Source organism: Dermacentor silvarum, chromosome 1, assembly GCF_013339745.2.
Source record: "Dermacentor silvarum isolate Dsil-2018 chromosome 1, BIME_Dsil_1.4, whole genome shotgun sequence".
In the NCBI taxonomy this organism is placed as follows: Eukaryota; Metazoa; Arthropoda; class Arachnida; order Ixodida; family Ixodidae; genus Dermacentor; species Dermacentor silvarum.
The window spans coordinates 249,562,270-249,585,404 of NC_051154.1; the positions used below are offsets into that span (position 1 = coordinate 249,562,270).

The following is a 23,135-nucleotide window of genomic DNA, read 5'->3' on the forward strand; positions in this document are numbered from 1 at the left end:
TATTGTGTGAGTAAAAGGGGTAGGAGGGTGAAGAATCATGCAAGCAGAACATACGTACTGAGAAAACACACCTCAGGATACAAAGCAATGAGAACTCACCCAGACTAAGAATTCAGTTTGCGGTGTTACTTTAAACCTCAGGGACAGTTTAATTACTACAGTCGACTTCCGTTAATTCGACCCTGAAGGGACCAACTAAATTTATCGAATTATCTGGCAGGTCGAATCAAACAGGATGCAAAAAAAAAAAAAAAGACATAACTCATTGTTAAAACATAACATTCATTTGGCAATGTTTGCCTGATTCTAACATGCCCCCGAATGAAATGCGTGCCCACTTTCTATGTGTCAAATGTAGTAAACCAACGGAGAAATGGCATGAAATCTCTTAAGCAAAGTATAAATCTAACACGCACCCAATTTTTTAGCAAGACAAATAGTTGCACCATAGCGGTCAGTTTTCTAAAGTCAGCTTCGCCACAGTACATATGTATCATGCAGCAAAGCATGCAAACATTGCCGAGGTGGTTTTGATTTCGTGTCTGACTGCACCGCGCAGTCAATTTGTGGCCCAATTTTGTGTAAAAAAAAAGAAAGAAACAGGCCTGTGTTAGAATCGGGTAAATACCGTAATCAAACATTATGAGCTAAAGTTATTACTTGAAAATCTTCCCAGGGAGGCCCGAATATAAGAGTTTTTGATGAGAGATGACGTGTGCTCAATGCATTCACTGTCCCCTAAACTCTGTCGAGAGAGACGGTGCTACTAAAGGGGTGCTGTGGGGTCAGGTGCATGCGTGCTGACTGGTCAAGTTTGAATTATCCGGTGAAGGCCAATTTTAGGACCAAAATAGCGAAAGTTTGGGCCTATAGGAATCCATGAACGCTGGACGGAACGTTCGGCTGGAATCGAATTAACTGGAGTTGAATGAACCGTAGTCTACTGTACTAATTAGTAACTTGCATTTGATTGTACATAAAGCCACCCAGCTTATATAACAAATGGTTGACCAATCAACAGCAAAATGACCAATTAATGTCTAGAATGATTTGGGGAACATCAAGCTTCTGGCAGTAAGCAGTATTGCGATTCTCTCTCTGCATAAAATGCGGTTTACTTTTAAAGGCATGTCACTATCACGTGAAACACAGTGGTTTACATTGTGTGCTGTTCTGCAGAAGGGTTGTAAGCTGAGCTTGTTGATACATACCTTGATACTTGGGAGCAGCCTTAAAACATAGGACAAGGCCAAACACAATGAGCACAGTGCTGTCTGGCCTTGTCCAGCACCGATGTTGTCTGGTCTTTTCCCATTCATTTGTGCTGCCCCCAAGTATCAATATTGGTAAACGTGCTGTTCTGTTTTCCACCAGTTTCTGAATTATTGTTTTTTCACTAAAGGGTGTGTACATCTTGTGGCTCACATTTGGTCTGTTTTTTATTTTCTTATTTCAGGTGAAGTTGACACTAGGTTTTCTTTCTGTGCTGTAGCGTGTCTAGCACTTCTGGTAAGTTCACGAGGTCTTTTGTTTTGGGCTGTATCTCCATAGCATGCTTCTGCTGTGACTAGTACATTTATGTGAGGTAGCGCTGTCCTAAAGTAGCCATCTGTTATTGTTGATGCCACAGGCTGAACAATCACTTTCTTAAAGCCCATTTGATTTGTTAGTAACTAGACCAAGTACCGATGTCTTTCCACGAGCATAAAGAGACTTACTAGAGAGGTAAAGGAGTACATGTATGTAGAATCCCTACAAATACTCTAGGTGTGGCAAATAGTTTGTTAGTGCCTACTAAATGGTTGTAGATAAAGCAGCACTATCTCGTGGCGGATTTATGCTTGCCTAGTGTTACTCAGAATGACATGATCTCCACTTAAATGGAATGTGAATGGAGCACAAAATTTGTTCCATTTACGGATTTCATTTGACGTAGTTAGCCAATGTTGCCGAATTATAACCTTGTCTGAAAAGATTGAGGATAAAAGATTAGGCAGAGAAAAAGGTGTAGTGTTTGTTAGATTTCATTCTACAACTTTATTTGTGCACAGCAGTGCCCATGTTAAACATTGGGCAAGAATTTTACACAATTGAACGAGCCATCACTAATCTGGAAGTTGGAACTGTCAATGTGGTTGGCCCTTTTTTGATGTTCGAAAAATTCGAAAAAGAAACGCTTACCGTATTTACTCGATTCTAACGCACCCTCAATTGTAATGCGCACCCGTTTTTCGTTTTGGTCGAAGCACTCATCCTTGGAATGTCACACCAGGTACCGGATGCATGGACGCGTGTCGTTTCGCACAAGCGCGAGGCATCGGAAACGAAGAGCGAGCGTCATGATGACGTCGTAGCGTCGTATAGTGTTACAGTAGAACCCCGTTGTTACGTTCCCGGGGGCTGCGTTTTCCCAGCTATTACGTCGTTTTCGGCCGGTCCCGGCACAGCTCCCATAGAACCCAATGCATTGGTAACCCCGCTGTTGCGTCGCAACTGTGGGACCGTTCCCGCATCATACGTTGCGAACTGCCACCCCGCGCCGGCCCGAGCGGCCATTTTGACTTTTCATGTCGCTTGGCTTGGTGGCTTGACGATGGCATTGGCCGCCCAAAGTGCCGGGGGCGACAACTATGACATATTTTAGGTTTCCGCCAGCTAAAGTATGGCCTTTGAGATCCGTATTTGCTATATAAAGATGGTGTCTATGACGCGTTGTGGCCCTAAAATTGGTTTTGGCTCATAGATATTCCGTATAAAGGCCAAGGGCGATAACGCAGTCGCGGCGCGCCGTATGCTGTATGTGCGAGTAAAAACGTGCAAGGGGAGCCGACGACCGCGTCTAAATCTCGCGCGCGCAAGAAAAACAGGGAGGAAGCGCGCCTTCTTCCGTTGCGCTTGAGGCACCGGTGAGGGAGCGAGGGGGGAGGGATACCGGGGCAGCGTTGTACTGTACTCTGGCATCAACTGCGTTCCGCGCGGCGGCGCGCGGTCGCGTGGGCCGTATCTTGAAAGCGATCTGCGTTGGGGCAGAGTCTAGCAGTGTAGGTGCGTAGGCGGCTCATAGCTTTGTGCGTGCTGTGTGTTCTCGGCGCTCAGTTTGCGTTGAAGCGATAGACAACAGCACGAAGGTCACTTCGCTCGCTTCTCCAGCGGCGCTTCCACGCGCCGCCAGCGTTTGACAGCGCGTGTCCGCGCTCATCGAGTGTGATGTGTCACAGCATGTACCAGCGCCTCGGCAACATCAACTGGAAAAGGAGAGAGTGCCGGCTTGGCGGGCTAGGCCAGCTGCAGCCAGCGGCAGGATCAGGTTTGAATGAAGGGAAGGGGAAAGGTCACGCCCGCGGCGGCAAGATCGCCGGGTCGAGAGATGCAAGCTCGCCTCGCACACGCACGCACGCACACGTGCGCTTGCTTCGCATTCTGTCACGGCGGAGAAGGTGCTTCCGGTTGCTGCTCGCGCAAAAATGACAAAATTTAGGGCGAAATCTCTAGGTTGTCGGAGGGGAAAATTCGTTATATCGAGGGGGTCTCCCGCTGCCACTTCGTTACGTAGAGGTCTCAAATACATGTGCTTCTATGGAGTAACGGCGGGGAATAGAAAAACTTTGTTATATCCAGGAATTCGTTATATGGAGGTTCGTTATAAGCAGGTTTAGCTGTAGCTCTTATTCGTAAGCTAGCCCTGCAGGTATTAACCTTCGCAGGGTACAGAGGTCAACACACATGTCTAGAACACACTCGTGAGGGCCAAAGCAGCCACGAAAGCTTAAGCCGACCTCCAGGTCGAGAAAAATGAATGGAAACTATAAATTTAGTCACGCAAGCTCACATACAGCCGATTTTGTGCCACATGTCGTCATCAGATTCGCCAGCACAGTCCTGCGAACATGATTCGCGCGTTCTAGAGATGTGTGTTGACCTCTGTACAGCAAGTCCTAGTGCTTTTTGAGTTCCTATTAGCATTGCATTTGCCCCTCACTGCTGCTTAGCTGTTCATCTTTAGTTGTTCACTGTTTACTTGCCTGCTACTTTCTTTGCAATTTTGCTTCTGAGCACGAGCTAGTGAAATCAGTATCTGGCCGCAGCTTCCGCATTCCTATGGAAATGGAATGCAAGAACAGTGATGTGCTTATGTTTAAATGCATGTTATAGAGCTCCAGGGGGTCAAGAGTTAATCTGGAGCACTGCCACTATGGCATTTCATACTCCACTGTGCAGATTTTGGGATGTAAAGCATCAACGGTTGTTGTATTAGCTTGGCAGTTACTTCACTTGAGAATCCCCCCATTGTTATTGTTGCAACAGGCTTTGACAATCGTCGCAAAGCAGTTGTCATGTGCATATTTTCCTCACGCCTTTGGAAGGTCACGGATATGACAAAATGCAGTATACATGACACATTTCACTGTAGGTTGTAAGGCAGATTTTCTTTAAATAAAGAAAAAAGAACTGCACAGGTTGCAGAAGCAGTAGTGCACATTGTGAGACAACAGAGGTAATGGTGGAAGCAGTACAAATAACACTGGCCCAATTGATACTCAAGTTTTAAGATTATTTGGATTTATTAAACTAATTTTTATTAGGCTCAATTGAAGCTCTTTTATAGTAGGTAAGCAGGAAAATATTGTCAGTTTGGCTCAAGCAACTGTGCAGGAGTTTGGCATTAAAATGCTTTCATGCTCATGCTTACGAAAGCATGAGCATGCTTGGTCCCAATGCTCCCAACCGCATGGGACCCATTGGTGTGCTGTTTACATTCAGAAATTTTTATGCTGGTGCCAACAGACATTTAGTGTATTGTTTCGGCTGCAAACTTTGTACATAGCACTTGTATGCATGCTTGTATTAAGTCTGTATAATAATTGAGTAAAAAGGAATGCATCATTGTAATCTTCTTCCAGTTAAAGTCAGTGTGCAGAAGCCTTTCGCTCACACAGTTTATGACAGTCGTATTGTCTTCATATGTTTTTGTTGTGAGAATGCTCAACCCAGTTGTCTGTGTGTGTTGTTCTCAAGTTTTGGCATCTTCCTATGCAGAACAAACTACATGCTATCAACATAGAAAAGGCAGTTGAATTTGTAGTGTCCTGCATGAACTTCGACGGTGGTTTCGGCTGCAGGCCAGGCTCAGAAACACATTCAGGCCAGGTAAGCTATCTCAAGATGCACATTTATGAACGCATTGCATGGTTACACTTTAAACACTTTTGTGGTGCAGCAGTAAGCATATGCACAAAGTACCATTATAGCATTCAATACCTGGTTGTGTGGTAGCCACATTTCACTAGGGGCGAATTAACTCTTTGTTGTGTGAAAAAAAACTTGCTTGTGCAAGTATGAAAATGGCTATTAGGAAATGAAACTGACAATATTTACTTGCTTCATCTTTAAAAAGTTATTCCTTTCAAAATGCCATCTATGATATGAGCAAAATCAGTCATAGATCAGAATTTCTGTAGAATTTGTTTTTCAAGGTTGCATGTTTCCTGCTTGTTGTTAGTCCGACAATGCCTTTCTTGTTTTCTTCCTAAAATTTATCCTTCTTTGAAAAACACAAATGACTCATAGGGAGCAGCAGCCTGGCAAAGAGATTTCTTTTGTCTCTTTCTATGTGTGTCAACTGCCTCTTGTCAATTTCAGTGTTGACAGGAAAATGCACTTCCTCGTACACTTGTAGAGATTCACTCAAGAATTACCAAATGTGACTTGCATGCTTATACTAAATGCAGCACAATAAATTACTCGCTGTATCTTAACCTACGGCACTTATTTCACTGATGTGGAAGGCCTTACGCTAGAGATCAGTGCTGTTGCCTTGAAGGAACAGTGAAGTATCATTGCATGAGAAGAATATGCTGGGTATTTCTGGGTAACCCCTCGTATTGTAACTCCAGCTCTAGGTACAGTGCTCAGCAACTCAAATGCGATAATCAGAGTGCATGGCTGCACTTCGGAACAACCTTTTTGGTGGAGACCTCTCCGCTTTCCTTAAAAGTGAACCTCTCCACCGATTGTATTGGCTGTACTGGAGAGGTTATTTAAGGCCATGCGGGCCCCCGTGTTAACCAGAACCGCTTGGGACTCTGATGGAGTCACCACCTTGTACCTTGTACAAATGGTGTAAATACATTTCTTCTCATTTTCATCATCACGATGCCTGCCTTCGTTGTCGTCTCCTGATTCCTGCAGTGAAGACCCATCTCGCCCGGTCCAGATGGTATCACCAGTGATCACCCAATGCTTACCAGTGGGGCAAAAAGTGCTGGTCGCCCTGTGCTCTGATTATTACATTTGAATTGCTGACACTGTACATAACTTTTTTTGATGTGCAATCTTCACTTTGTCAAGGCAGTTCTTGCGTGTCAAGGCAGGAGCCGGGGAAAGTGCCAAGGTAGATAGAGCTGTTTGCACAGTGGGTGCTTATAACGGCCTGAATTGGCTCAGTCGACACTACAAAGTGGAACTGGCTCGGTTTGCACTCTTTGTTGTGTGGGAATGACAGGAGAACAGTGACTGTTGTTTCAGCGCGAATTGGCCTGATTGACACCATGAGGTAGAACTTGCTGAGATTCACAATATGTTTCTGTGATGGTTGACTTACCATTCAGCCTTAATTAGCTCAATTGATGCCACGAGGTGGAATTTGCTCAGATTCACACGCCATTAATGCAGTGGGTCACAGGAGGACAACCTAACATTTCAGCCTGACTTAGACCATTTGAAACTATGAAGTAGAACTTGCCCATATTTTCAATTTTTCAATCCATTCTCATGATGGGCTATAGGAGAACAGCCTCTTGAACACCATGAGGACCAATATGACTTATCCACGAATGGACGAGGCAGCCAGGAATCTCATTTATATGACTTAGAAGCTTGTCATTCGTTCGGATGGTAGGGAGAAGAGGGTCTTAGCTACTATACAGTAAAAATTGTGTAAAAATATGGGCACTGGAGGTGTGTCTGAAATTTACAAATATTTAACACAGCAACAGTGAATGCTCTGGGACAATTCAGACCACGATTTTCTGTATCTGCTCTATATTTCGCATTGCTTGTAGTTAAAAAAAGTAAATGTACATTTTCATCTGCAAATGTTTTTTATTTGCATGTAGATATATTGCTGCCTTGGAACCCTGTCCATACTTGGTCGGCTTCACCATATTAATGCAGACCTTCTTGGTTGGTGGTTATGTGAAAGGCAACTTCCATCTGGAGGTCTCAATGGTAACCCATTTTTCTGTTGTTTCTTTTCTAGTTTAGCCCACTTTCACTCATGTGCCTTTATTTCCTTACCTCCAACGTAGTACAGTCAAAAGCCTTTATAACGAAGTGCTTGGGGCCTATAAAATCCTTAATTATTCCGGTCACTTTGTTGTAAGGATTGCACACTCTACAGCTCACTATAGAGCAGGCTAAGCATGTTTGGCAAAATAAAATTCTTATTTATCATGAATTCAAGATATATTTAGTGAATTATGTAACTAACTTTCTTGTGCACACATTGTTCGACGATATTTGCGACTGAAACTGACTGAAGGTAACGAGGTCGGTGACATCAAGTGACATCCCCAGTGGCAAAATTGGAAGTGGCATAACGTACAGCTTTGTCAAATTTTTTTTTTTATTCATCAGACTCTTCACCACTGCAGCCTTCGTCAACTTTTGCCTCTATTCCATCCTTGATGGCCTCAACAATGTCATCAGGCCGTCAGTTCTGAGCTGATTATCACATGCCATGTGGGGCGGGGTCTATTGTAGCTACTGTGGTGTCCAATCCTTTCCGCATGGTGCTTTTTATGTGTACTGCCTAAGGAGCCTTCATGTGTATGAAGGCTCCCTAGCACCACTAAAGAGACGTGGTGACACCACTACATGCTTTTCTTGTAAAGCAACAAATCAGCCCTCAGGGGTGCCTATGTTCCGTCATTGTACAGGCAAATTCGTTGTGGGGGTCTTATCTGTAGAGGTGTCCACAATATGCATGGTATATAGTTAAACCTGCTTATAACGAACCTTCATATAACAAATTCCTGGATATAATGAAGTTTTTGTATTCCCCGCCGTGACTCCATAGAAGCACATGTATTTGAAACCTCTACGTAACGAAGTGGCAGCGGGAGACCCCCTCGATATAACGAATTTTCCCCGCCGACAACCTAGAGATTTCGCCCCAAATTTTATCATTTTTGCGCCAGCAGCAACCAGAAGCACCTTCTTCGCCACGACGGAATGCGAAGCGGCGGCCTCGCGCTTGGTGAGCTCGAATTCACGGCGCGAGAGCGAGCCCACGTGTGCGTGCGTGCGTGCGAGCGTGTGTGAGGCGGGCCTACATTCCTCGACCCGGCAATCTTGCCGTCACGTGCGTGACCTTTCCCCTTCCCTTCATTCAAACCTGAACCCGCTGCCTGCTGCAGCTGACCCAGCCCGCCAAGCCGGCACTTTCCTTTTCCTGTTGATGTTGCTGAAGGGGGAAAAAAAAAAAGAAAACTTTTTTTTTTTTTCAACGCGCTGGCTACGTCACTCTCTGGTTACTGCGCAAGTCTCTGCCCTTCACTTCACTAACTTGACACTGTGCTACTACGCCATCGTGTCGCTCGCTCTACGTTTCCGACGCCTTGCTTGTGTGAAACGACACGCGTCCACGCATCCAGTACCTGGTGTCACATTCGAAGGATGAGTGCTTCGACGAAGAAATGCGAGATATTGACCTTGTCTGCAGTTCCCTTTGAAGATAAGCCCGCGCGGGCGCACTCTTTTTCCACATCGCAGATCGCTTTCAAGATACAGCGGCCGCCGCTAACCTCCCTTTCTCGCCTCCCCCGCCGTACCTAGCGCGAACGCGCGCTTCCGCCCCCCTCCCCCCCATCTCCCTCGCACGTGCGAGATTGAGTCTGACCCCCGCAAGCTTTCACTCGCACACACAGCGTACGGCGACGAGGTTGCCGTGTTTGGACTCTACACGGAACCTCAAAGCGACGTCCACGGCAATGGCACAAATGCGCTTCGCAATAAAATGTGCTTCTGCGCGGTTACTACTCCTACAGCGACATCGAATTCGCACCCCCTACCGGCAGCTTCTCCGCGTTACCGGGAACTTATCTCGAAGACCATGCCTTTGTGCGCGGCTATCGGCAGAAAATACGTCATGGTGGCCATGTTGTAAGTTCACTATCGCTGGCGACTGTCGTCCGGGCGTCGCAACTCGAGAATCGAACGTCCGCGGGCATGAGATTTTGCCGATTTTGTGCCTGTGCGTGTAAAACAAGAAAAATAGTACGCACTAACTGTTTGGTGGGCAATGAGCGACTACGGCTTTAGCGGTCAGCCAATACATGGGGTTCATTGGGGGCTGGGTGGGGGAATCTTCGCGACTAGGTTTAAACCGCAATTACGCATTAAGCGGGTACGTATTAACGAGGTTTGACTGTACTTTCCTTACTTAGTATAGCTGTCTGCTAATTTGCTGTCACAATCGCAAAGACGTTTGTTTGCCTTTCGGGCGAAACTGGGACTTCTTTGTTCATCGCAACTTTAGTGTATTGGGGGTAAATCTTGTGCGATAGTACATACGGTAAGCGTTTTTTTTTCCAATTTTCGTGCCGAACCTGCATATAACGAAATCCTCTTTATAACGAAGTTTTTCGGGAATTTGTCAGTTTCGTTATATCCAGGTTTAACTGTAGGAATTTGGCCTGGACATACGAAATACTTTGTTATACAGGTCATTTTGTTGTGGAGGCATTTGACTGTGCACATTTTATTTTGTCCAAACCTTCTGACAGCTACAGCATGCATTCTTGCTTCTTGAAAATTTTCTGTTTTGTATAATGAATGCAATTTTCTTGTTTTGATCAGGATACCTTTTTTAAGAAAAGGTTGAAGAAGGTAGAAAAAGGCTGTTTTTAACATTTCGGTTTTCGGGTGAAAGTTGTTCAGGATACATACATACAGTCAAACCCACTCACATTACATCCAAGAATTTCTTAGTATTGTTTGTACAAACCAGTAAAAATACACTATAGGAAGTTTAGTGCACATGACACTGAGCTGCTATATTAACTAGCACATTCGATAAATCGAGGTACGAAGGGCAGCTGTCAGCTTGCACCCCCCTGAGGTGCCTTTTCTTTGTAGAGTCCTTCTACAGCCATAAGTGGCACTTACACTGTACGCTGTGTTGGTATTCATTAATTCAATAGCCCAGTGTCGTTTTAACCTAGCCTATGTAATAATTTAGAATGTAAACATTATGAAAATGAGCCCGAGTTTATTGTTCCTTCTGTGCTGTCTAAGGTCGGCCTGAGAAGCTCCCAGATGTGTGCTACTCATGGTGGGTGCTTGCCTCGCTGAAGATCATTGGCAGGCTGCACTGGATAGACAAGGTACGCACTTTCAGGCGCAATCAACAGTGGAAATATTTCACACTGTCAGCACTTTTTTTCATGCACACTTGAAAAATTGCTTGCTGTTCTTTGCAAGGTTAAAGCTAATTTCTTTTAACATGCACACGCATTTTCTAGGAGAAACTTCAGAACTTCATACTCGCTTCTCAGGATGAAGAAACTGGTGGCTTCGGGGACCGACCGGGAGACATGGTGAGTAGGCGTACTTGTTTCCATTTTTTAACGTGCTAGTGTCTTTAGAATGATGTGATGTTAGATTTGCTATGGTCTTTGTGCTGCCTTGGGTCATAAGGTATGGAAAGTTCAGTTATTCTAAGGCATATGCACATGGCACCTGAATTTTGCTCTCTGTTGAAACACTAGATTGATACTAAAATAAATGTAAAAACATGAAGGTATTCATGGGATTGAAGCATTGGCACTGAGAGCTATTGTGCTGCTTTATGTAGCGTGTCAGGATTGTCACAGCTGTTTTATCTTTGAGACCTCTGCTGCTGACACACCAAAGCCTAACCTTTTGAATTTCTCATGCTCGGCTTCTCTGCAATTGCAAGTGATCAAAACAAGGGCTATTTGTATGCAACTGATATGTCCACTTATAAACTTATCGCCATTCATCTTCTTTGTAACCAAATGCTGAAGCTTAAGCTCGTGAATTGCTCATGCCCGGCTTCTCTGCACTCACAAGTGATCAGAACGCAGAAGTGCAGTGCATTCATTGTAACAAGTTCTGAAGCCATGGCAGTGCACTTGTACGCAATTGATATGTTCTGCTTCTCACCATTCATCTTCTTTCTCTTTAAATAAATTTTGTGAAAGTGAAGACTGTAATCCACTCAATTTTGTTGAATTTTTCTTTTCTAAACTGCCAAGATCTTGAACTGAGGAACTAGTATGGGTTTGCCTTGTAGGTATTCAAGCAGAATTTTTTGTTGGGCTAGTTGGTGCATGTCAGTAAGCGCTCAAGTGTCGTCAAGTGTCAAGTGTGTCAAGTAAGCTTTCTTGTGTCGTCTGTTTGGCGCTTTAGTACTTCAGTCCCTTGTAGGGCTCCGTGCTGCTTTCAGGTGGATGACACTTTTCCATTTCATGAAACTTCCTCCACCCTGCTGATTTCTATGGAACCTACTTGCCTAACTTAATTTTGTTTTGAATTGAGCTCCAGCCAATTCTGTAGTTTAGACGTAGTAAAACTTAAGTACGTAGAAAAGGGCACTAAATTTCTCCATAAACATTCAGCTTTGACCAAGAATGGTCCATATTTTGAAACTATTTGGTACAGGATAAAAGAACGAAGCAGAGAATTAATGCACTGTAGTTATGTAGCCTAAGATTGTTCTAGCATGTGAACAGTACCAATTTTGTGCAGGACATGCGCTCATTTTTGGGAGTAAAACAAAGAAGGTACTGTAGTGCTCATTACAGTAACCATAGGTACATTGGCTGCATTGGATATGAGAATTAACTGAGAAATCATTTTTTTTAAATTGCCTGTGATAGTTATGCATGACAGTATGAACATTTACCTCAGCTTTCTCGTGTTTAGTAAATGTTTAATGTAACAGTTTAGCATATTCCTTGCTGCAATAATTCTTCCCCCACTTGGCCATACATGTTGCCACATTTAAATTGCCACTGAACTACATGGATGGTACGTTTCATGGTTGCACTGGCCTCCTTGCTGTAAATCATCCTTGCTGTAAATTCCACAGAAGTTGTGGAAGGAGCTGCTAAATATTTGTATTACTAATCACACACACATAAAAAATCTGTACGTTCTTGGGTGCACCGCTTCTGCACAATCACATGCAGGAAGCGTTCTCTGCGATGCATCCTTTGTGCTCTGCCACACACCCCGTGAACGAGGCGCCATCGCCGGACCAAATTTCAAAGCCAACTTATCCGCTTTTGAAAATAACCCCACAAAAGCAAGGACAATTAATAAGGGGCCCTCTGGTGAGCCAGAAAACACCGGTTGTGGTCCAAAGATTGAGTCAGAGCCGAGAGTTGTCAAAACAAAACAAAATATATTCTTCAAATAAGGCAGTTGCATACACGCACACTTTGGCTAGGCACAACACAATGCAATTTAGATGGGTGTTAACAAAACACAAGAAAATAATTAACGACAAGCACTAAGAGCTCAACACATAGAGTACAGAATGAATAGGAACACAAAGTGTCCACTCGTATTCACCCGGGCTGGTCTTGAGCCGAACGATCTCGACGTAGCTGAGGCAAATCTCGAAGAAGGAACTTCTTCCAGATATGCGGACGCTCCATGAACTCGTCGGTTAGCTTGCTGAGGAATCCCCTTCTTCTGCAGATGATCTATCTTCACATCACATCTCTTCACCGGCAGGGCTGATGCCCCTTCAGATTCCCGCACGGCGTTTTTTTCGCCTTCGCCTGCGCTTCTCGAACCTTCGGTCGGAGTCGTGATCCTGTAGCATGAACAGAGCCTGGGAATCTTCTAGACATTTCTCCCGTTTTCGACCGCGGCCGTCGGAGCGTCGTCGAGGAGGGTAGTGACTCATCTGTAGGCGCACGCTCACGCTGTAGTACTCCCTCTCTCTCTCGACTCTCCAGGGGAGAGGGTGTGTCGGCACGCACGCTCTCTCTCTTGTTACCATCGCCTTCGCGTATCTTGTCGAAGCTTCTAGACTCCGTTGATCGCGTCAGCTGTCAGTGGCTTATGCGCTCTCTCTCCCTCTGTTGAAGCTGCCGCGGGGCTGTCCTTCTCCTTTGTTGACGTGGCGCGTGCTTTCATTATGCGCTCTTTTGTGACATTGCCCCCACTTTAAGAATATTATGCAATAATATTTCATGAAAACACAAAAGTAGAGCACACAAAAGTCCACTACGCACGAGTTCGTAGGTCGATAAATCAGTCCACCACTTCACTCGCGTTACATCGAGTACAAACACAAGTCACACAGGTACATTTGTACTACACAATAACACATCTCTCGCATAACAAGTACACTTGTGCTACACAATAACACATCTCTCGCGTAACAAGGCAGAAATATGAAACAGAGCAGGTACAACAAGTATACCAAACTGTGGCAGTGTAGTTTACATAGTACAAACAAAACAACACTCCGTTAATGATGCATAAATAAACACTGTTCACTCATCAAAACACTTTGCACCGCACATAAACGTAAATGTATTTAAATTTGAATTTCCTGTCCTTGGTTTTCCGATGGTAGTGTTTCGGATTGTCTGGAGCTCGAACTCCCTCTATGTTTCCTAGGATTAGATCATACAGTGGGCTGTCGATACAAAAAGCTGTGACACTCCCACTATAATAGGGGGTTGCGACCTCAATCTTGGCTTGGGAAGCTTCTTAGCCGTACCATCGACCAGGTAAACTAAATTGGTTTCGCCCGTGAGCTCATCGACTTTGACAAGGCCCTTCGCACGATCACTGTGCTGCTGCCGGTATCTCTTAACACCATGATTGGCTTCCCTGCCATTTTTCCGGCAAGTACAGGCATTCCTTTAATGGGAAATTCTGGGCATTTTCTCATCACAGCATTAACGACCGGAATTGTTTTTCCATTTCGCAGTTCTACAAAGCCCGTGTTGATGTCTTCTTCTTGGTGTTTTGGCGGGGCATACACACATGATGCCTGGGGAGCTTCTTTCCCTCCGTTGCGACATGTATAGGCTTTGCGACCAGATCGCCCACATTTAAAACATTCTACATCATTGGGGCGCGTAAAATTGCTCCGACAATTGCTGTCATGGTGGCCCAGTCAGTTACAAAGATAAAACCTCGGAAAAGGCTTCTGAGGATTTCTCCACTCATTGGATGCCGGTTTATTTGTGTCCTCTGGACCAACTTTTTTGAGCTTGGAGAGATTGCTGCCTCCCTGCGATTCCAAAAATTAGTCTGCCAATTCCAGCATATCTTGAAGCGACTTAGCTTTCCTTTCTTTCAGATAGAGTGGCAGCCTCTGGTGGCAACTGATGAGGAATTGCTTCTTGATCAGAAGCTCTCTAAGGGCATCGTACACCTGTGCAGTCTCTGAAACTTCGGTCCACCTATCGAAGTAGTGGCTGAGCCGCGCGGCAAATTGCATAGCAGTCTCATCATTGGCAGGCTTTCCGGTCCTAAACTTATCTCGGAAGCCTTCTACGGTGAACCTAAATCTCTTTAGCAGAGCGGCTTTCACCCTCCCATAATTAGAGGCATCCGTTGGCGTCAGCCTACCATACACACTAAGAGCTTCATCACTCAAACACGTGCTCAATGCAGTGGCCCATTGATCCTCTGGCCAATTCTGGCTTTTAGCAACTGTCTCAAACCTGTGCAAGTAAGCATCCAGGTCATCTTTTCTTTCATCGAATGCCACAAGCAGTTTGCTTGGGTTCAGACGGAAGCTTGTTTCTTCCCTTTCAGTGCTATCGACTCTTGGATGAGCAGGGGAGCGTCTGTGTGCTGCTGCAAATGAAGTCGTTCGAGTTCTAACTCGTGCTGTCTTTGTCTTTCTCTCTTAGCTATTTCAGCTTCTCTTTGTTCTCTTATCTGTCGCTCCTTTGCCTCTCTTTCTTCTTTGGCTCTTTTGGTTGCTAGCTTCTCTCTCTCTCTCTTTCTACAGCTTCCTTTTCCTTCTGGCTAACCCACTTCCGTAGTTCAGCTCCAGAAAGACCCATCTTCTCACCAAGGGCTAGAAATCACCAAGGGATTTCTCGAGATCTATGATGCCCTTCTAAAATCTAGCCGCGTGCAAAAAATATCTGCCTAGATTTCAACTATTGAACTGCTGCTCTCTTCACACAAGTTAGTGAAACGTGGTGCAACACTCAAAATCGTTTACGATGTAAATATAAACGACCCTAGGCTCTTTCTACCTACTGTGGACACACAATTTGCACCAGAAAGGTCCTTGTTGCAGACGCCAGAAATATTGTCACACCCCGTGAACGAGGTGCCAACGCCGGGCCAAATTCCAAAGCCTACTTATCAGCTTCCAAAAATAACCCCACGAAAGCAAGGACAATTAATACAAAGAGAAAAGTGTGCACAAAGCGTTCTAGAAATTTCTTTGCTGGGAAAATTGGACATTTTGAGTTCCCCTTTTTGTGTTATATTGCAGCCTCTGAATTTCAAGCAGTTATGTGGTGATTATAGAGGACTGTCCACATGGAAGTCACAACTCTTGCCCAGTAGTGTTGCTGACTTGAGTCATGTCCCCGGTGACAGAAAAGTCGTTTCTTGCTGCATACAGCCAGTTTCGTCAGACCTTGACTGAAGCTTTTGTCTGGGGTAGCAAAAATTTATACATTAGGTTTTCGGTACTTTGACTCCGGTTAATTCGATTTTTCGGTCAATTCGATTCTGACCGAAGGTCCCGGCCGGCGCATTTCTATGGGCCCAAACTTTCGTTATTTCGATCTTAAAATGGGCTTTCGCCAGATAATTGGAACTTGACCAGTCAGCACGCACGTGCCTGACCTCTATGGTGACCCCAACAATGTCCCCAGTAGCGACCCCTTTAGTGGCAGTGTCGGCCTTGGTGAAGCTTAGGGGACAATGAATGCGTTGAACACACACCACCTCCCATCGAAAACACCTATTTTCGGTCTGCCCTAGCAAGATTTTCATGCAATAACCATAGCTCACAATGTCTGATTACGGTATTTACTCAATTCTAATGCGCGCCTCCTTTTTTTTTTTCTTTTCAAGATAATTGGTCTGAAAATTACCTGTGCGGTGCAATCGGATATGAAACCAAAATTGCCTTCGCAGTATCTCTATGTTAGTTTTCTATTTTGGACGCATAGAAAGTGGCTGCACATTTGATTTGTGGGCCTGTTAGAATCTAGAAAATAGTGCCAAATGAATCAGTCGTGCGTTTTGGCATTTTTTCTGCATTTGTTTAATTTGACATGCTGGATAATTCAGTCGGTTTTGTCAGTCCCGTCAGAGTTCAATTAACGGAATTCGACTGTATCTGCATGTTCGCTTTTGTACGTTATATGGCTTCCTTGTGATATCCTGTCTGCAGACCAAACTTTTGAGGTATGTGCAACATTGCATACTGCATCCTTGGACTGAAGCACTGTTGGTGTTATTTTTGACAGGTGGACCCATTCCATACATTGTTCGGCTTGGCCGGTCTGTCTTTGCTAGGAGATGAGAGACTCAAGCCTGTGAACCCAGTCTTCTGCATGTCCGAAGAGGTTGTAGCGAGGCTGGGTGTGAGACACCAATTATTATCCTTGTGATATGGGTGCAGTTGCTCGAGTTACCAAGTCATTTTTAGATTTCGTTGTAGTAAGTCATTCATATTCACCTTGCTGTTACAAGCAGCTTTTTGTTGCTAGGGCCTAACAAGGAAAATGCAGTGCCTAATGCATTGCCTATTGGGTGAAGAAAGTTAATATGGTTGTTGTACTGATGGTCGGAGTTTTCTGTTTTTGCAGAAATCGTAGACTGCTGTCTGTCGCTATATTTGGGCAATTTAGATTTCATTTATTGTGTCTATCATTTTTATTATGTTAGTGGAAAGTTACCTGTCGTTTGATAAGAAATGGTATTTTATTATGTACATGCTGTGTTACAAATGTTCTTTGTTCCAACTGAACGAACAATACTTGTTCACAGAATTAGAATGTGGTACAGTGTTTATTGAACCAAGGGTAAAAGCAGCTTTCGCACAATTTAACACCCCCATAAGCTTTCTTTTGGTCCTCACATCGCAGGTACACCTTCACTAGCTCCAGCATAGAACATTTCAGTGTCAAAATACTTGCTCTACTGAAAGCATTTGTAATGTCTCGCCATGTTGCATATTAATGTAATGAAATGCTGCAAGAACTAAATTTGAATAAGGAAATGCTCTGAAATTTGACCTGTGTACTCTTTCTCTGCTTCTGAAGCTGGAATCAGCCTGAGCCTCCCCCCCCCCCCCCCCCCCTAATAAAGAAAGAAAGAAAATTTGTTGTTGGCATCATTAGACTTAGGTAAAGCTTTGAAGGGACAAAGTCCCTAGCAATGTTTGAAAAGGTTTGTGCTGTGTTAGATTTTTGCACTCCTGACGAGCTTCATGTTACCTCTTGTGTGCAATTTTCCAAATGTTTTGCATTGAATTCAATCTCTTCTTTCTCAGTGGTCAGAAAATTAAACTGTTATATAGTGTAGACCGCTTATAACGTAAGTCGCCGGGGTCGCGAATGTCCGCACTATAAGCGGTACCGCACTATAACCAAAGCAACAATTTTCAAGGCCCGCACATATGCAAAACATCTGCACCGAGCCGCCTCGCGTATGTGACAGTCGAGGAATGCGGCTAGAACGTTTGCATTCAATTTACAGTCGAATCTCGTTAATTCGAACCAAATCACACGGCGGCGCCTCCCACCGGCATTGCTCCGGCACCGTCATAGAGTAAAAGCTTAGGGGAGACCCCTCAATGTCACGCGCGGACGAAACAAAAAGAAAAAAAAAGCGCAGCAGAAATTTTACCCTCTCTCAAATGGCAAGGTCGCCGATACTGCGTTGCGCCGGAACATGCGTGTACGTGCAGACGTCTCAGCCACGCTACCGTAGCCACGTGTATGAACCCTTCTTTCTCCTTTACGAAGTAGCTTCCTCTACTTTCTAGTCACGTGTTAACCTTGCACGCTGCGGCTACGGCGCAGAGGGAAGCAGCGGCGCTGTCCCAGGCCGGCCAACGTAACTGCCCACGCCGGTAAACTCTGCTTTCCGATAACGGCAGAAAACGAAAGTTCGGGGAGCTGGCGCCGGGCCGGCTGGAGCGGCGGCGCCTGCACGGCGGCGAGCGCGCACGGTGACAGTCGAAAGTGAGGGAGCTACGAGGAAGGGCAAGGGGAGCCACCGAAGTGGCGGAGTTGCCGAGGCGAAATCCGCTTCCCTGCCGCCCTCCTCCCTCACATTCCACGGTCTCCACGTGCGCCCTTTGCCGTGATGTGCCGGCGCCGCCCGCTCCCTGAAGTTTCGTTTACTGCCGTTATCGTGAAGCGAGCGTTGGCCCGCGTTGGCAGTTTCGTGGCGCTCGCTCGCTATGCGCGCTGTGATATTTCACGACTCGCACTCAAGATTCTGGTTTCAGCTCACAGGCTGTTCGTTCGCACCACGTGCCCTTCTCCTCCACTTTGTCTCTCTTTCTTCCTCGAGCACTCCTTGGGGCGCCTGTTTGAGGGGAGCGTTTGCCGTCTCCACTGACTTCCGTACTACCAGGCAGCCGCACTGTAACCGGTGTTTTGTTTCCCGCAACTGCACTATAAGCGATACGTATATACATGGAGTGCTATGGGAAAATTAACGGGAGTCTGAAAAGACCGCACTATATCCGGTCCTGCACTATAAGCGGTTACGTTATAAGTGGTCTATACTGTATACATAGCCTCTAACCAGCCACCAACATTGTCAGTGAGCAACGGTAACAGGAGTCTTCAGTTCATGCCTATATAACAGTTGTTCATTGATTATTATTCTGCCATTTTGCAATTAAAGAGATACTAAAGATGATTTTATACTTTACTTGCTTTCAAAAAATGTGAATCCAGGTACTCTGCACCATGTTTAGATGCTTTTGCGCTCATTTTGGGGTATCTTTCAACCAAAACGCAGCTATTTTCAACCAAAACGCTCGTTGAAAATAGCTTGTCTGTATTTCCCATGGTCCCGATAATGTCTCTTCTATTCCTGCAAATTAAAGGTTTGGATCCCAGCAGGACAATACATTCTTTAACTACCGTACTTACTCAATTCTAATGCGCCCTCAATTGTAATGTGCACCTTCTTTTCATGTCCAAAAATGATTAATGCTTTTGATTGTTCGCTCACCAGTTTTTCTTGCTAAGAGAGAAAGCATAATGGCGATTTGGTCTGACTTGGAAAAAGAAAGTTAATTGCATCCCATCTACAGTGGACCGGCCATCACTTAAAGGGACTGACATGCTGGCTAGAATGTGTTGTGAGACGTTGATGGAAATGAAATGACCATGATAAAATCCAGCATGCTGCTTGCGATTTAAGTGGGAATTATAATTTTAAATTGGCAAAGCAAGTCTAAAAACCCAGTAAGTGGTGTGGCCTGGCGGTGAAGTCTTGGTACTTTGGATGTAGTATATATGAGATTACTGTACGTAAGTCGGCTGGTATGGAGTACAGCATACTTATTGCTTAAAATTGCAGTTTGTATATTGTTAGGCTTTTGCGCTGTATTCTATGCGTATTAGAAAGTAAAAAAAGGGCACGCTAACGAGTGGAGCTTTTTGTAATCTGATTGTATGTGCGACGCGAATTGTGTAATGCTTTCTGGAAGCCACGCGGGCACCAGCGATTACTCTGGAACCTTCGGCGAGTCATGTATAAAAGCCGACGCGCTTGACCTGCAGATCAGATTTTCGCCGATCGCCGACTCTGCTCGCCGTTATCGTTGTGCTTGAGTGTTACTTGTTTTGCAGTGCTTTGCTCTGTCTGCAACGTGCCGCACGAGGCAGATTCTAAGCGAGGCAGATTACAAGAAGCTTTCATGACAACAGCCAATGGCTAGAACTATCGATAATATTCGAGAAACTTCTGATACATGCAGGTGCGTCGTGCGGCGAGGGATAATGTTTAACATTTGCTGGCCGTGAATTGTGTCTGGAAGCATGCAGGAAAAATTCACCGACGGTTACGGTACTCCCTGATGCGAAATTTGAGCGCAGTCATTTAGTGATTTATTGGCTGGCGCGGACAATCTGTCTCATGCGGCACGTTGCAGATGGAGCGAAGCGTTGCAAAACAAGTAACACTCAAGCACAACGATACCAGCGAGCAGAGCCAGTGATTTTCGAAAATCTGATATGCGGGTCAAGCGCGTCAGCTTTTATACATGACTCGTCGAAGGTTCCAGAGTAATCGCTGGTGCCCGCGTGGCTTCCAGAAAGCACTACACAATTCGCATCGCGCATACAATCAGATTAAAAAAAGATTTCATGACAACAGCCAACGAATAGAACTATCGATAACATTAGAGAAACTTCTGATACATGCAGGCATGTCGTGCGTCGAGGGATAATGTTTAACATTTGTTAGCCGATGAAACGCAGTGACCGAAGAAAGATAAAGAAGTGAACAGATGGACACGCGGTACTTTGGTGCCATCTCATATAGCGATTGTCGGCACCACGCTTTTCTCTTTCATCCTTCGCTGTTGTGCTTGTTCGCTCAGTTACGCCACCAATGCTCGCCACAGGAACGGATTAAGAGCTGCGCTCTAAAATATGACTGTCATCACGAGGCGCACAATTCTATTAATTTTAAAGATGTGTCTGTAGGTCAGTGCATTCTAAAAAGAGTCACACAGATGCTCATGCAAATTGAAAGATTTGTCAGCACTCTTCTGTGAATGCTTGCAATACAAAACAGCATGGTTTCCCTTATGTTTGATGCGATTGTCCTGAATTCAGGAAGCATGTCTTAATAACTTCTCGAGTACACATGCAATTTTAGGGGAACCTCTACTAGCCTTTTAAAACAACTGATGGAACAGTGGAAGGACATGTTTTGCGTGATCTCAGCCTTGGAACAGTGCTGTGGAATGTTAGTGCAATCATAGTTACTATGGGTGTACTCACGTTTCAGAACACCGTCTGGCATCACTGGCAAAGGGTTCAGAAAGTTTCTGCAGAGTGTACTAGATGCCTTTATGTGGTAAACAGCAGAGACTTATGGTACATTTGACTGGTTGACTTTGTAATTTGACAAGCAGTGATGTGGAGCCTACTCGGGATCACAGGCAGTGAAATCCTACCTGAGCCGAACATTCAATCACTTAATGGACATCATGGAAATAACTTCATTGGGTGTTTCCGAGCATTCTTTTCAAATAATATTTGAACAAGAATGTTTGGTCTTGTATTTCACTGTATGCTTCCTTTTTCTTTTGTTTTTTGTGATGGCATGTTTCTACAAGACAAAGGTGAATAACTGCCAAAATGTAATACTTTGTTTCCCACTTCAGTCCACCATCACAAGTTTTAGCTACTATCACCTTCATTTGATAGCATAAACAGCCTTGCACAAACCCTTCAAGCACACTTTTTTGTTGAAATGCTGTGTTGTGCACATTCTTTGTGATGTTTTTGTTTTACCATATATAGTGATTTATCTTGTGGTTTGCCATTACTTTATGAAACTTGCATATGTTATAGACTGAAAAGAGAGCAACTAGCAGTGTGTGCTACTGGAGTGTTAGGATGACTTTTTAAGGTAAACAAAATTTTGTGGTTCTGTTCTGTAGTGTGGATTTGGGGGACACATTGGTGATCTGCTTTTACAGCAAAGTTGTTAAGAGAAGTTCCCCAATGGTTTTCATGCGGCGGCAGTGAAGGTCAGCGTGTGACGGCGTGGTCAATACCAAATGTCAATCAAAAAACAGCCGAACACGCAGACTGCATCAAAACCCCGAATTTGCTGTGAAACAGAATTATCGAGAGTTATACAATAGAAGTTACCTTGTGTATGCCTCACTTAAATAGACAACTTCTCACAGTTTATCTTAGCCAGTAATCTGCAATTTTTTCTGAGGTCGCGTTTCAGCGGCTCCACATTAGAGGTCAGCTAGGAGGGGCCCAAATCCACAAACATTTTGTGGGTATCCTGTCTTGACCTTTTGACTAAGATGAATTTTAATATCTGTTTTTTTTAGTACATTTGTGCCGTACTGCTTCTTATGATTTTAAATTAAACACGCCGGTCTCTGTACAAAGTTCATATATAGTGAAGGCCTGGGTGTAATGAGGGCATTGCATTGGATACAGTGAAGCGTTTGTGAAGTCTTGGGTAGAATTCAGGCAGTCAAAATAGACCCCTAGGTCTTCCGAAGGGTGGGAGAACTCCCTTATGCAGCTTTGCTGTCTTTCATGTATGAGTTGCTTGGGTTGGCAAGCATCTGCCATGTTTTTTTATATATATATATAGCGCTTATATTTCTTGTGCTTTTCCCTGAGCAAGCCCACCATTTTTGTTGTCTAACTAAGCACAGCTATTTTTTGCTGGATTGCTGTAAGACATTATTTCAAACCATTTTTCAAACATAAAACAATGTTTTGTTATGGAATTGTCTCTGTAGAAACTCGGCCTGGTATGTCAGCTTGCATGTGGCTGGAGCATTGATGGCCCTTGATATTCTCAGTATTTTTGCTGTGTGTGTGTTGCCTGTCACTGTTCACTGGAGAGGAAAGACTAGGCCACTCCATTAATGTTTTTACTGTCATGAAGGAAAGTTGCAGATGTATGCTTGTTAACCGATTTGTGTAAAAGCTTGGCTATGGAAGAAATGATGTGGTCTCCCATGACAATATAAAAGAAGTAATGCATGGCAAAGGAAGGCATTCTTTGTGTTATTGACTTGAGGTATGTGTGAAGCAAAGCCGTAATGTGGTATGTGCACAGCATTATTGACAGTGCTTGATTTACCACCTGCATACTGAGATGGATCAGCAGCTGTGGTGTTCAGCTGCTGAGCAGGTGGTCATGGTTTCTGGCTCTGGTGACCACCTTCTGACCTGGCAAAATACAAATATATAGCCTTATGCAGTCAAGGTGTCAAACCGAACCGGAACTGAACTGAAAACCGCTGCTGAACCATTATTTTCAGCTGAACTGGAACCGAACTTGACCAATATTTTTTTTGCCATTGTGAAACCAAGCCCGTACTGAAACTTTTGGAGGAATCGTTCTGAGTTGGTTCGACCACAGGT

The 23,135-nt window shown here is 44.5% G+C and overlaps 1 protein-coding gene across 2 annotated transcripts in view; it reads left to right on the forward strand.

The window, feature by feature from the left end:
* The window catches only part of LOC119437040 (geranylgeranyl transferase type-2 subunit beta-like), a 30,649-nt gene extending 7,887 nt beyond the window's left edge, over positions 1-22,762 (forward strand). Inside the window, exons 5-11 of one of the 2 annotated variants that reach the window (XR_007464833.1) lie at positions 1,457-1,509; positions 5,038-5,148; positions 7,116-7,227; positions 10,297-10,385; positions 10,524-10,598; positions 16,500-20,437; positions 20,494-22,762. Coding sequence is in view for 1 of the 2 variants with exons in the window: in XM_037704109.2 (XP_037560037.1) it covers positions 1,457-1,509; positions 5,038-5,148; positions 7,116-7,227; positions 10,297-10,385; positions 10,524-10,598; positions 16,500-16,643 (584 nt within the window). In the remaining variant the exon portion in view is untranslated. Of the gene's footprint in view, positions 1-1,456; positions 1,510-5,037; positions 5,149-7,115; positions 7,228-10,296; positions 10,386-10,523; positions 10,599-16,499 lie in introns of both variants that reach the window. The other variant, XM_037704109.2, reaches the window with a different exon arrangement.
* The last annotated feature ends 373 nt before the right edge of the window (positions 22,763-23,135 follow it).